The 15,814-nt window shown below is 44.4% G+C and overlaps 1 protein-coding gene across 1 annotated transcript in view; it reads left to right on the forward strand.

Annotated features, from left to right (window-relative positions):
- Window positions 1-15,814, forward strand: part of LOC127651227 (regulating synaptic membrane exocytosis protein 1-like) — a 225,545-nt gene that overhangs the window by 98,872 nt on the left and 110,859 nt on the right. Inside the window, exons 5-6 of the mRNA XM_052136967.1 lie at window positions 8,868-8,908; window positions 9,133-9,243. Coding sequence (XP_051992927.1) covers window positions 8,868-8,908; window positions 9,133-9,243 — 152 coding nt within the window. The remainder of the gene's footprint in view (window positions 1-8,867; window positions 8,909-9,132; window positions 9,244-15,814) is intronic.

Below are 15,814 nucleotides of genomic sequence, written 5' to 3' on the forward strand. Positions count from 1 at the left end.
TATACATTCGATTTGTAATGCATGGGGATGAATTAAATCAAGATGATCAGATGGGACTTTAAAACGTTTGTGCTTTGTCTTGTCTTTTTTTGGGGTTTGACACTTTAAACACCTCCCAACTTTATCGCTTAAGCCAAACAGGCTACTACAGTATGTGATACGTCCCCCTGATAATCATTTAACTTTCTGTTTCCCATGTACAGTCTTGGTTATCTTCTGTAGTTTAAATCTAGCTATGCAGTATAGGTACGTTATTCTACATAGTTTCCAAAATGGCCTCCTCCTGTTTGGTTAATGTCAAACAGATGGTCATGATAGGCTATGTAGGCCTGAAGAACGATTCAAGATCACACTGGGGTCTGAGCTTTAAGCTAGCAATGCCCATTGGCATTGCTAGCATACCGTCAGGGTTGGGAGGGTTACTTTTCAAATGTATTCCACAACAGATTACAGAATATATGCTGTAAAATTTAATTTGAAACGTATTCCGTTAGATAGGTCAGTAACATATTCTAAATACTTTGGATTTCTTCTTCACTTCATTATTTTTTAACATTGTTTTTACTATAAAAACTCTGCCAGTACAGTAAGACAAAATACACACGTTAAAAATACATTCTCTGAAAAACCTAAATATATTATGCAGTGTTGTTTCTAAAACAAGATAAATCTAACTGATCTTGATTTAAGGATTTTTAGATATTTTTACAGGAATACAATACAAAAATTATTATCAAGTATATAATTTTTGCCCTAATATCAAAGGTCTTACTAGAAAAAAGAAATTATTAAAAAAGAGTTATGATTATCATTAATTTTCTTTATAAAAAAAATGTGATCATGCCTGGTAACGTGCATGTAAAATGGCTAGAAATGTAATTTAAATGTATTAGCATAAAGCTGACAATTTACACAAGGTTTATTTTTGTTTCTTCTGCTCCAAACTTACTTCAAACTTACTTCTCTGTCTGCTCGTATGAATGTAACACATCATACTGTAAGAAATTGTTTCACCGCAGTTCAAATGCACTTTGGATCACATAATCTATTTGTATAAATGTTTTCAATATGAAAGGACTAAATATTAAATGAAACAAATGACAATAAAATGCAAAGTAATCTCTTCAGTAATCAAAATATTTTTAATGTAATAGTATTGTAATTACCAATTATTTAAATTGTAACTGTAGTGGAAAACCGTTGTTTTGTATTTTAAATACGTAATCCCGTTACTGTAACAGATACTCAGACTCGATGGTAGTGTTAAACCCGGAGGTGTGGTTTATTGAGGGATATAGGGGAGCTGGTAAACCTGAGTGCAGACTGCAGTGCAATGGAGAGGAGATCACGGGAACTTGACGATGGAGCGACGGAGTGAGGAGCTTGAACACGCTGCAGTGTTGGAGAGGAGAACGCTGCTGGGACGTAGGAGCTCAGAGCTCAGGATGAAGACCAAGTAACGTCTCGAGGATAAAGCAGGTAAGTGAGTCTGTGATCAACGTGGAGACCAGACAAAGAGTGACAGGAGAGTAGAGCTAACATGATGTGAAGCTGATTGATGTGGGAACGAGTTTCAGGTGCAGGTGATTAGTATTCGGGAGAGAGAGATCGTGGAGTGTAAGTGCTGGGAGTGTCAGGAGGAACTGTGACATTACCCCCCCTCCAGGGGCCGCTCCAGAGGGGCGTGCAATCTGGCATCAAGGGCGCCCACGACCACGAGGAGCTGGATGGGTATCGTGGAAGTGGGAAAGAAGGGTGGGATCCAGGATGTCGTCACGGGGGACCATGCTCTCTCCTCTGGACCATACCCCTCCCAATCAATGAGGTATTCAAGGCAACCTCTGCGGCGACGGGAGTCCAAGATGTCTCGGACTGTGTAGGCCGGGCAGTCTTCCAGGAGTAATGGTTGGGGAGGAGCCAGTTCCGAGGAGCGAAGAGATAGGGGCGGGTGGTGAGGCTTCAAAAGAGAGACATTAAAGGCAGGATGGATTCGGAATTCTGGTGGGAGTTGGAGTTAGAAGGTGACAGGGTTAATTTGTTTAGAAATCGTGAAGGGACCAATGAAACGGGGACTTAGCTTCTTGTAAGGGACGCAGTCTGATGTCTCTCGTGGACAGCCACACCTTTTGCCCAAGATGGTAGGTCAGAGTGGGAGCTCTGCAGGTGTCAGCAGAACCTTTCTGGCGGTGTACTGCCCGTAGCAGGTGGTGGTGAGCCAAGTCCCAGACCCTTTCACTCTCCTTGAACCAGTAATCGACAGCTGGCAGCTGTCTGGGAATAAGGGAGGTTGGTAGCCCAAAACACACTGGAAAGGGTTAAGCTTGGTGGAGGATTGACGTGGGGAATTTTGAGCGTACTCTGCCCAGGGTATAAAACAACTCCAGCGATTTTGACGGTGAAGACAGAAGGTTCTGAGGAAGCGACTGATCTCCTGAATCTTCCTTTCAGTCTGCCTGTTACTCTGAGGATGATAACTTGAGGTGAGACTGACGGTTAAACCTAGGAGAGAAAAGAAGCCCTTCCAGACTCGGGAGATAAACTGAGGTCCGCGGTCGTAAACGATGTCTTCAGGGATTCCGTAGTTGCGGAATACATGATTGAAAAGAGCCTCAGCAGTTTCTAGGGCGGTGTGAAGTCCCTTGAGAGAGAGTAGTTTGCAGGCCTTGGAGAAACGTTCCACTGCGACCAGGACGCAGGTATAACCCTCGGAAGACGGTAGATCAGTGATGAAATCTACTCCTAGATGTGACCAGGGACAACGAGGAATGGACAGAGGGAGGAGTTTTCCAGCAAGAAGTCAGCGCGGGGTTCGGGAGATGGCACATTCAACACATCCTTGGAGGAACCTTCGAACGTCTTGTTCCATGCGTGGCCACCAGAATTGGTCCTGGAGAAGGGAGAGGGTTCTATTACTCCCCGGGTGACCAGTGCCCAATGAGGAGTGAAGAGAATCAATGAGGATTAAATGTAGGGAAGAGGGAACATACAGTAGGTCTTATCTGCAGGACAATTAGGAGGAGCTGGGTCGGTAACAGTCGCTTCAGCGATGTCATCGTCCAGGGACCATTGAATGGGACTAACCACTACGTTGGGAGAAAGAATGGTATCTGGGACCTCCTGGACTTCCTCTGGAGCATAGAGATGAGAAAGCGCGTCTGCTTTAACATTCTTGTTTCCTGGGCGATAGGTGATAGAGAAGTCGAAACGGGAGAAGAAAAGTGCCCATCGTGCTTGTCGAGGGTTTAGGCAGCGATATTGACGATATTGACTCATGGAGATATTCCAGGTTTTTATGGTCTGTTAGCACTAGAAAAGGGTATTTGGCTCCTTCAAGCCTCCCGGTTACCGATATCGTAATTAAGTTCAGTTGTGTTGAGTTTCTTGGAAAAATAGGCGCATGGATGGAGTCTGGATGGTTTCCCCTGCTGCTGGGAAAGGACAGCTCCCATGCCAGTGGTGGAGGTGTCTACTTCAACTTGGAATGGTTTGTTAGGGTCAGGATGGTAGAGAAGGGGTGCCGTAGTAAAAGCTACCTTAAGTCGTTGGAAGGCAAAGGAGGCCGAGGGGGACCAGTCAAGAGACTTGGGCTTGGACTTCAGGAGTGATGTCAGCGGAGAACAGTGGGAGCTGAATTTCTTAATGAACTGGCGGTAGAAGTTGGAGAAACTCCGAAAGCGTTGGAGATCCTTAATAGTTGTAGGAGTGAGCCAGGCTCGCACCGCTTCTACCTTACCCTCATCCATCTGGATTCCTTCAGGACTGATGTTGTAACCGAGAAATTGGTGAGTCCTCAGATGAAAGAGGTATAGATGGCTTTGAGGTATAGTTGGTAATCCCTCAGTTTTCTCAACACAAGCTCGACGTGCTGACGATGGTCCGTTTCATTTGCGGAGTAAACAACAATATCATCAATGTACACGAAGACAAACTGGTTGAGGTACTCCCGGAAAACCTCATTCATGAAGCCTTGGAAAACTGATGGGGCATTGACCAGGCCATAAGGCATCACCCGGTATTCGTAGTGGCCAGTTGGGGTAACAAAAGCCGTTTTCCATTCATCTCCCCTCCGGATGCGAATGAGATTATAGGCAATGCGTAGGTCAAGCTTAGTGAAGATTGTCGCTCCTCTCAGCAATTCCAGGGCAGCAGGAACTAGGCGAAGAGGATACCGGAACTTTATTGTTATCTTGTTGAGGGAACAATAATTAATACAGGGGCAGAGACCTCCATCCTTCTTGGCCACAAAGAAGAAGCTAGAGGCAGCAGGGGAAGTGGAAGGACGGATGTAACCCTGGGAGAGAGCCTCCTTGATGTACTCCTCCATGGCGGTCTGTTCTGGACTGGAGAGGGTGTAGATCTTACATCTGGGCACAGGTTCGCCCGGAAGGAGGTCGATAGCGCAGTCCCAGGGTCGGTGAGGTGGTAATAGTGAGGCCTGAAGGGGACAGAAAACGTCCTGGAAGTGGGAGTAGCAGGAGGGAAACTCTACGGACTGTGAGCTGGTCGGGCTTTCGATCGCTGTGGTGTTCAAATTGACAAGGGGTTTCTTGGAAATAGGAAGATGATTTGGAGTGGGAAGGTTAGGAAAACAGGTGGGGAAGCATTTGGCTCCCCACTTCAGAACATCACCAGATGACCAGCAGATGACAGGAGAATGACGGATGAGCTGGGGATGGCCTAGGATAATATCGGTAGTGGAGTTATCGAGTACAAATAAGGTGATATCCTCCGAGTGCAGGCATCCCACTTGCAGCTTGATGGGACCGACCCAGTGACGGATATACCCCCTACCTAAGGGTTTACCATTTATGGTTTGGATCTGGAGGTAGGGCTCGCAGGGCCTCCTTTGGAGACGGAGCTGGTGGCAGAGGGTGTCGGAAATGAAGCTGCCGGCTGACCCAGAGTCGAGGACTGCGGGTACTGAGAGAGAAAAATCAGAGGCAGTAAGTGAAACATTAGTTAAGAGTGGGGAGGAACAGATTTTCGGAGTGTATAAGTAACTCAACAAAGGGCGAGGAGGTCGAATGGGACACGCAGAGATCACGTGTCCCTCTTTACCACAGTACAGGCACAACTTCTGGGTCAACCGGTGTTGGCCCTCTGCTGGGGACAGGCAGTAGGAGTCCAGGTTCAGAGGAATATGTAGAGGGTGGTTTAGCGGCAGCTGGTGGATGTGGTAAAATGGGCAGCTCAGCGAGACATGACCTCATTCGATTAGCCACCCAGATAGAAAGTTGTATGAAACACTCAAGACCCATTGCATCATCAAAGGAGAAGAGGTGTAATCGCAGCCGTGGTTCCAACCCCAGGCGATAAACAGTGAGGAGTGATGACTCATTCCATCCGCTGGAGGCTGCTAGTGTGTGGAATTTCAGGGCATACTCGTTGATTGAACTCTTTCCTTGACGGAGATTAAACAATTGTTCACCTTGCGATGTATCCCCTGCAGGAAATCCAAAAACCTCCCGGAAGTGTCGGGTGAAACTGTCAAAGGATTGGGTTACGGAGCTATTAGAATCCCAGAGAGGTTGGGCCCATTGCAGTGCTTGTCCTGTTAACAATGAGATAACAAAGGCTACCTTAGAACGTTCAGTAGAGAAACGATGTGGTTGCATCTCAATCGCTAAAGAACACTGGGTTAGAAAACCACTGCAGTACTCCGCCACTCCAGAGTAGGGCACTGGGTTGGCAACAGGAGTTGCGGAATGACCAGGAGAAGGAATTGCGGAAGCGCTGGTGGTTAATGGAGGTGCGGAGGGATCCAAGGTGTGAGTAAGCGCTTGCCGGAAAGCGTTTACGAGGGTTTGAATGGGATTGGGTCCTGCCGGGGTCATGATTATATTGTGGGTCTGGTCTTCTGTAACAGATACTCAGACTCGATGGTAGTGTTAAACCTGGAGGTGTGGTTTATTGAGGGATATAGGGGAGCTGGTAAACCTGAGTGCAGACTGCAGTGCAATGGAGAGGAGATCACGGGAACTTGACGATGGAGTGATGGAGTGAGGAGCTTGAACAAACTGGAGCGTTGGAGAGGAGAACTTCGAAGAACGTTGCTGGGACGTAGGAGCTCGGAGCTCGGGATGAAGACCAATTAAGTCTCGAGGAGAAAGCAGGTAAGTGAGTCTGTGATCAATGTGGAGACCAGACAAAGAGTGACAGGAGAGTAGAGCTTATATGATGTGAAGCTGATTGATGTGGGAACGAGTTTCAGGTGCAGGTGATTAGTATTCGGGAGAGAGAGATCGTGGCGTGTAAGTGCTGGGAGTGTCAGGAGGAACTGTAATACAAGGACAAACTGTAATTTGTCCTTGTATTACAGCAGTATTATGTAAGAATGAATCCTTCTGCATATGCCAATCCCCCTTGGTCCCCAAAGCGAACTAGTTTTTGTTATTCTATTCGGTGCCTGATTGAAAATGCTACAACATCTCTTGATGATTTTTTTTCTTGACCATGAAAATTAGATTAATGTCTTTTATATTATAAATGACATATTATGACTGAAGCAACACATGGTCAAATTAAGAGTTTCTATTTCCATGTGTTTTCAGTTTGCATGCTAACCCGTTAGCCTGCTATTCTAACTATATTACTGAATTTTTTTATTACTGAATTTATAATTCTGAATGCTTTGTACCATATTGTTAAATGGAAATGTACATTAACATTATATATTCTATTCCAAAATGATTGTTATAGAAAAAAACTATGCTTTTATATTTTATTTGTTGCAACACAACAGAAAGATACAGCACTGTATTCAGTGTATTATTTACACAAACTTCAAAATATCTCACAGTCTCTTGCCTGGAATATGGACTAAAAATAGTTATATCTCATACTGAACTTACCCATTTTCCCTAATAAAATGCTCACTAGAAGAAAGATAATGTTGCTCCCTCAAATACCTCCTACATGTGATCAGCAATAGCAAGTAGAAAATCGTGTTCATGGCTAAAGTACGAGTTCGACAAAAGTCTCTTTCAAGGCAAGTCAGTACACTCAGCGGCCATATAGGGAATGTGCTGTTATTTTCTATGGATACAAGCAGCATTAATGTAAAGCTATATTTATTTAAATGGCGAAAAACGGACATTTCTAAAACGGTTGGTCAAGATTACAAACAAAGAATATATTTTAAGTCAGCTGTAAAACCTGACAACAATGATATCATAAGATGTGCTTCTTTAGTTCAGGTCACACACACACAGACACATACACATGTTGGTGCGGCTATTCTTATGAGGACTCTCCATTGACATAATGATTTTTATACTATACAAACTATAGATTCTATCCCCTAACCCTACCCCTAAATCTAACCCTCACCAAAAACATTGTTTTTTTTAAGCGATTTGAATTGGGGGACACTAGAAATGTCCTCATAAACCACATTTATAGCATAATACCCTTGTAATTACCAGTGTGTAAGCTAAAAAAATGTCCCTGTAAACAACCCAAACCCACTACCACACACACACACACACACACACACACACACACACACACACACACACACACACACACACACACAAACATGCTGCTCCAGCATGCAGGTTCTCAAGTCAAGTGATGGGCAATCTCTGTATCTGAAAGTTGATTGGTTCTTTTACCTGTAAGGTAGGACTTCCTTTTCTACATCTGCAATACTGGGTGTTCCAATTTCTCCCATTCATTTTAATAGTGCTCTGTCTTGTCCTAAATAATCTCTGGTTCGACTTCGCCTTGCCAAGATTTGCCAGCTGCTGTTGGGGAAGAAAAAGAGAGTTATCAAGTCAGACACTTTGTGTTTCCCATAGTATGCAACAGTATTGTGATCACATTAGATTTGTCAGATAGCCGCCGATCACCATATTAATTTTATTGCACAGTATATGTGAATCAGTTATGTACAGCTTAATACAGTGCCTGCATTTATGAGAAGAAAGGCCAAGAAAAGCCCATATTTTGATATCAATAAAGAGTCAGTATGTTTGAATCATTTAAAGATTTTTAATAAACATGATATATACTGTAATATAACAAGAAATAATAATACATCATATATAAGATAGCAGTCTGGCCAATTACGAATAAGCTGAGTTATCATCTGTAGTTGTGCAGCTGCTTTGGGGAAAATCCAGCATCTGATCCAGGCAGCTGGTCTTCCTTCGCTCTCGCAGTACTATGATGGCATGCGTTGTGGTGATGCAGCAGTGAATGTCAGACAAAATTTCTAACTGGCATGCATTGCATCAAGCCAGGTGCAAAACGTACAACGGCAGTTAACTTGTAAACTAAATGTTATTGGATTTATTTTTTAAAGGGGGGTGGGGGTTTGAAATGTTCCACCACAACATCCTGTTTAAATAGGAAATATGTCTAGACAGGAAAGAAACCTGAACTTTTCATGGCAGTTCATGGGGACAGTAACACCATTCAAACAGTTGTGTTAGTATACAAACTCTTATATCCTGTACTTTGCAAATTTGGTCACACTTTATATTAGGTGTCCTTAACTACTACGTATTAACATTAAATACATACAAGACTATGTATTTACTGTGTAACTACATGTTATTCTGCAAAATTCCCACATTTGCTGTTACTGAGGTTGAGTTACGTGTACGTTTATTAGGGTTAGGGTTAAGATTAGGGGTTAGAGTTAGGCTTTGGGGTAAGGGTTGGGTTAAGGTTAGGGGTAAAGTTAACAGTGTAACTACAAATGTAATTAAATGTAAGTTCTTTTAATGTAATTACAAAGAAACAACATGTATGTACATAATAAGTACATGGTATCAAATGTCTAAGTACATAGTAGTTAAGTTCACCTAATATAAAGTGTGTTCGATAATTTTGTATTTACAATGACCATGTTCTTTCTGCAGGTGACTGGGACAGTCATCCTCTAGACCCCACTGAGTGGCATGTAAGTCTTTGATCCATGACTGCTTTAGATGATTGAAATGGGTAGTCACAATGGAAATTCTAGTAGAATCAGCAGCTGTTTCATAGTGTTTTGGTTGCTGATCTGTCTGAATTCAGTATATGTTTGTTTGTATACCCTATGCGCAGTTGTTGAGTGTGTGTCATGTCAGCAAATGTATGCTCACCATTAAAGGGAATGAAAAGGTGCTGTTCGATTCTTCACAGCATCCTGTTAGCTGGCAGCCATCCAAAGAGGGAGATCATTTGATTGGCCGCATCACTCTAAGTAAGCGTTCCACCATGCCAAGAGAAGCCGGTTCCCTACTCGGTCTGAAGGTGAGCTTGTCAGTGAATGTTTGAAAGTTAAGAGATGTAAGAATTAAGAAAAGCACCTATACTAATCACATTGGATTTGTGTCAGTGGCTTACACTTGAAGGGATTTAAACCTACACTTAAAAGGTCTACTAGTGCTAATCTCAGCTTTTAGTATTTTCTTGTCATTGTTTTACAATTTTTAATTGTGACTGTACATCACATTGAATAAAAATGACCTAACAAATTAATAAATGTAAATCTGCCGAAAATGGAGACTTTCCAGCCATTGACTATACTAAAAGGGTATCCCAAGTGGTTGTAATGGGCATGCATCAAACGCATTCGTATTCGCTCTCAGTCAGAAAAGTAAACTCACAAAGGCAATGTGGTAGACCAGCTGCGAGCCGATCCGGAACACGTGAAACAAAGTATACACAGGCCTCTAGGCCTGGAGGTCTCCAGAGTCCATATTTTATTGCAATTAACTATGTAGCCCTACCAATGGTCCCTGATGCATAATATTAACAAGAATACATTTATATTGGGATTGTCAAAATATTAGTGTCATGTTCTCTGTTGTCTTTTGTTTTTGTGCTTGTATTTTGAAGTTTAGTTTAGTTCCTGTTTCCTGTTTGGTTTTTGTAGTCCTTTGTAGTTTAATTTTATGATTGGTTTTCCCCTGATTAGTTCTCATTCCCTGATTATTTCACCCAGGTGTTCCTTATTCCCTTGTTTGTTCCTTTCTGTATTTAAGTCCTTGGTTTCCCTGTCTCCAGTGTTAGTTCTTGCATGTTTTTGATGCTCTGTGCCAGGTCTCCCCTGTTTGCTTGTTTCTGAGTTTTTCTTTATGTTTTTGAATAAACTGCTGCATCTAGATCCTCATTCTCCGCCTGCTTCGTCACAATTAGTTTACTACAAGGCCAAAAGGTTCAGTCAGAAACTCCCAACTTGCACAACCAATAAACAAATAATAGGCATTTGATACAAGCATAAGCGCAGTTAAGGATAATACTTAAAGGTAAAGTATGTACATTTTTATGTCAAAATATGTTCTAATATCCCAGTTTATAGTTTTTAGACAACTACAGTATACCTGTATGTAAGTAATTTGTGGGTTTACCCAAAAGCAGGGACTAAAAATGGTTTAAGGAGCAAAAACGAAAATCAGAAACAAACAAAATATTTTGCAGAAGTGATGTCCAATTGTTCCGGAGTGAAAATGTATTTTTAAATGGTTGTAACCGGTTAAAACTGTTTAATTTTGTTATAGGTAATTTTGATAATATTTATCACAGTAATTTTTTTTAACTATACCTATTCATGTTCCACAAAAAAATTAAACGTTCTTTGATCCTAAAGGGAACGTCTACATCACACATTTCTTTGCCTAATTGACAATTGTGGAAGTCGTGTTCTGTGAATGAAGACCCTTTTAACAACTATGTATAATTACCACACATAGAGTACATGCATGGCTAATAGTAATCCCAATTCAATGGTCCCTGGATGATGACATCGCTGAGGCTTCTGCCACTGAGCCAGCTCTGCCAAACTGTCCTGCCGATAAAACCTATGTACACTCTTCCCTACGACTAACTCTGATAGATTCTTTACACTCCTCTTTGGGCACTGGCCATCCAGGGACCAATAGGACCCCCTCACTCCTCCATGAACTGTTCTGCTGGCCACGTATGGACCGAGATGTCCGAAGGTTCCTCCAGGGATGTATCGAATGTGCCGTCTCCCGAACTCCGCGCCAACTTCCAGCTGGCAAACTCCTTCCTCTGCCTATCCCTCGTTGGCCCTGGTCACACCTAGGGGTCGATTTTATCACTGATTTACCATCCTCCGAGGGTTTTACATGCATTCTGGTGGCAGTAGATAGTTTTTTCTAAGGCCTGCAAGTTACTTACCCTCAAGGGATTTCCCACCACCCTAGAAACCACAGAAACTCTTTTCAATCACGTTTTCTGCAATTACGGAATCCCTGAGGATATCGTCTCCGACAGAGGTCTGCAGTTCATCTTCCGAGTCTGGAAGGCTTTCTTTTTGCTCCTAGGGGTAACCATCAGTCTTTCCTCTGGTTACCATCCACAGAGTAATGTCAGACAGAAAGGAAGATTCAGGAGATCAGTCATTTTCTCAGAACCTTCTGCCATCACCGGCAGAATCGCTGGAGTCGTTTTCTGTCCTGGGCTGAGTACGCACAGAACTCTCTCCGTCAACCCTCCACTAGACTTACACCTTTCCAGTGTGTATTGGGCTACCAACCTTCTCTCTTCCCGTGGTCCGGTGAACCATCTGAGGTGCCAGCTGTTGACTATTGGTTTAAGGAGAGTGATAGGGTCTGGGACTTGGCTCACCATCACCTGCTACGGGCTGTCTTGCTGACACCCGGAGATTGCCCACTCCAGCTTACCAACCAGGGCAGAAGGTGTGGCTCCCGTGCAAAAAGCTAAGTCCCCGTTACATTGGTCCCTTCACGATTTCCAGACAAATTAACCCTGTCACTTTCCATGTTTCTCTTCTGAAACCTTACCACTCGTCCCTCTCTCCTCACCACTCAGAATTGGATCCTGCTGATGCTCCACGCCAGCCACTACTCCTGGAAGACGGACCGGCCTATGCAGTTCGAGACGTCCTGGACTCCCGACGCCGTAGGGGTCGCCTTGAGTACCACATTGATTGGGAGGGGTATGGCCAAGAAGAAAGATCATGGGTACCTTGAGATGACATCCTGGATTCTTTCACACTTCCACGATACCCACCCTGGTCATCCGGCACCAGGTATCACGTCTGTCTGGAGCGGTCCATGGAGGGGGGTAATGTCACAGATCTACCATACACTCCCAGCACTAATACTTTACAATCCCTCTCCCCTGAGTACTGATCATCTGCACCTGTCCCTCGTATCTGCATCAATCATCTCCACATCATAAAAGCCTGATCCTCCTTTTACTCTTCGTCTGGTCTCAACTATGAATACAGACTCACTTACCCGCTACCAGTGATGACTTCCTGAGGACATTCCCTCTTTTCCTGGTTCCAGCTCCATCGCTCCTTCGATGACATCCAAGATCTTCTCTCCATCGCTCCTCTGACAATATCTCAAGTCCTTCTCTCCATTGCTCCTTTGACGACATCCCAAGTTCTTCATTGCCTAAGTTTACTTCTTAATAAACATTACCTCCGGGTTCAATGCTAACTACGAGTCTGGGTGTTTGTTACAGATTGTTTGAAAACATACTTTATTTTTGTAATTCTATTTGGCACCACAAGTAGCACAGAAATTACATAGTGTTAAGGGGAGGAAGACTGAAATAACAAACAAAAATATTACTTTAATCATAAGTAATAAAAAAGTCTTTATATTTGTTTTTAAAATAGAACTTATCTTGTTCTTTGCATTAATTTCTGCATGGAATTATTTTCTTTTATGCCTTATCAATAATTAATGTTCCCCTTCTGTCGCTCTCTCCACGTTGTGTCGGAGAAGCGACACTAGGGGTCTCTCTTGAGCGGAGATGAGGCCAATGAGAAGGCCAATGAGAAATTGGCAGACGGTATTTGCATACCCCGCCCCCGGACATATGGGTATTTAAGCGGGCAAATACGGGAGTTCATTCAGAATATTTCTTCGGAGCCGATGGTCGTGAATGCAGTCTGCTGCGAGTCACACACACCAGTTCCTGTTTAATCCTCTGATGCTCTGCATGCTGTTGGATTCGACGGCACATAACAGCGGGTTTCTCCTTCCTTGCACGGCTCTGCATTGTTGCCCCTCGGCACTTCGACAGCGCAGACAACTCGAAAGAGTTATTTTAAAAGAGTAATTTCCTCTAAAAAAAAGAGCAAAACACAGCGGAGTTGAACGTCCTCTTCAGGACGCGTCTTTTTAAAGACGTTTTTTCTGCCCCTGTGTAGTTTCTGGATGCGGTTGATTTCTCCCCACCTCTGACGGTCATAAAAACTGCCTCGCGTACCTGGGTTGCGATCACACGCAGGCAGAGTTTTTATGAATGGTCTATGTTTTCAGTACGAGAACATAGCCATGAAAGCATTGTGGTCGCGGCTTTCTCTTGTAGTGAGAGAAAGCCACTTCAGCCGTGCCTCGCCTCCTTCCTACGGGATTGGGGCAGGCGCCACGGGCGATGAAGACGATCTGGGGATAATGACAGGCTCCGTTTCGCCGGGTAAAATCCCCTCGAAACCCCCCACCTCCCCGGCACGCTTGCTTGTTTCCGTCCTAGCTCGGGATGAGCATTCTCTCCAATGGATTATGTTTTCAGTGTGAGAACATAGCCACGGCAGCGTTGTGATCTCTGCTTTCTCTTGTAGTGAGAGAAAGCCACTTCAGCCGCCCCCCGCAGGCGATGAAGAAGATTTGAGGAGTATAATGGGACGTTTTCGATGGGTAAATCCCCTCGAAACCTCCCGCCTCCCTGGCACACTTGCTTGCTTCCTCCGAGCTCGGGATGAGTGCGCTTAATGGCCGGCCGTCCGGTCCCTTGAACTCCCGAACATTGGATGATGACATCACCACTGCATCTGAGAGCATCTCAGCGGCGTCTGATGCAGATAACTCGCCTGGGCCGCTACCTTCGGGTCTGCTCGCCCAGTCTGAGCCTGACGCATGGAGGTCCGCTATGCTTCCCCGGGCTTAATTGGTTCCGCGGGCATGTGCGCCGCTCACAGCCACACCTCCCCCCGGTTCCTTTCTTCCCGGAAGTGCATGACGAGCTGAGTAAGCCGAGCTTCCTCGCTCCTCCGCTCTCGCTACCCTCGGCAGTAGAACGGTCCCAGACCATTCCCACCTGCACACCATGGCCCCCTCCTGCAAGTCCCCCTGCTAGGCGCGTGGTGCAAGGTAAGTGCTTTGAGTTTGTTCTCAGCACCGAAGCCTCGGGACGCACCCTGCCCCCCGATGCCACACTACCTGCTCCGCCCCGCTGCGAAGCCACGTCCAAAATACTCGTCCCCTTTGTGCCCCTAGCACGGAGTTTAGAGGCGTGGCTTTCACTGCCCAACCCATCAAGCTGGCTGCACCGGACCATTCCACTCAGTTACGCAATTCAGTTTTCCAGGCTCCGCCCCCATTCACGGGCGTCCGTTTTTCCACAGTAAACGGCGAACATGCCAATTCCCTGCACACGGAAATCGCCACTCTTTTACTCAAAGATGCAATAGAGCCTGTCCCTCCGACTGAAATGAAGAAGGGTCTCTACAGCCCTTACTTCAATGTTCCCAAGAAAGGCGGACGCTTCCAACCGATCTTGGACCTGCGAGTTTTCAACCGGGCTCTGCTCAAACTCCCGTTCAAAATGCTCACGCAGAAACAGATTCTGAATTGCGTCCCGCATCTAGATTGTTTCATAGTGGTAGACCTGAAGGATGCGTTCTTTCACGTCTCGATTCTGCAGCAACACCGACCCTTCCTACGGCTCGCGTTCGATGGCCAGGCGTATCAGTACAAAGTCTTCCCCTTCGGCCTGTCTCTGTTCCCTCGCGTCTTCACGAAATTCACAGAGGCAACCCTTGCCCCGCTCCGAGAAGCCAGCATCCACATACTCAACTACCTCGATGACTGGCTCATCCTGGCCCCCTCGCAAGAGTTACTATACGCGCACAGAGACCAGGTGCTCAGGCACCTCAGCCGTTTGGAACTTCAGGTCAGCTGGGAAAAGAGCAAGCTCACCCCGGTTCAGAGCATCTCTTTTCTCAGCATGGAGTTAGACTCAGTCTCAATGTCAGCACATCTCACCAACGAGTGTGCACAGTCGGTGCTGAAATGGGAACGGAAGTTACATACGTAACCTAGATGTTTCTTTGTTATTTTTATGTACTATTTGTGCTAAATTATACATTCGATTTGAAATCGCTGTCCTTGACTTCTAACCTGAAGCTTGAAAGACAGATGACATGTCAGTAAGACTACAATGTGATTAGTGCGAGAGTTTTGCCGTGAGTGAGTTTAACAGATGTGTATTATCTCAAACAATCAGGGTTAATGTAACTCTGAATAAACTGACTTCATATTTACACTAAATGTGTGTCAAATTTGAAGAAAAGAGAGAGCAAATCCTGCCAAATGTAATGCATTTCAGGACCACTGAAAATTAACAGTGAATTATCAAACAGAAAGCATCACATACATTATATGACAAAACTGATTTACTGGCCTGCTGATATAAAAAAAATAGTTTACAAAGATTAATGTCACATAAATACATTTCTTTTATTTTAATAACCTAATATCGTTTATTTGTGTGGATGCTGCTGCCTCATAGGAGTTGTTAGGGTTACCTCATCTTGTTCTCACTGTTACCCCTTGGTTGTCATTTTTGTCACTTTTGTATTCCGTAGTTTTCACTTTTGTCCCTTGTTTAGCTCCACAGTCTCCCTGTTAGCGTTTGTGTTCTCATTCATTGTTTTCACCTGCCCTCGTTAATTTGCCACTGGTTTCTGTTTATCCCCTTGTTATCTTGTTTGAGTTCTGTTTGTTCATTGGTTCCTGTCTTCCCATGTCCGTGTATTAAACCCTGTCTGTTTGTTCAGTCGCTGTCTATCGTTGAATGTTGTTAGCCTGGAATG

Source organism: Xyrauchen texanus, chromosome 11 (assembly GCF_025860055.1).
Source record: "Xyrauchen texanus isolate HMW12.3.18 chromosome 11, RBS_HiC_50CHRs, whole genome shotgun sequence".
Classification (NCBI taxonomy): Eukaryota; Metazoa; Chordata; class Actinopteri; order Cypriniformes; family Catostomidae; genus Xyrauchen; species Xyrauchen texanus.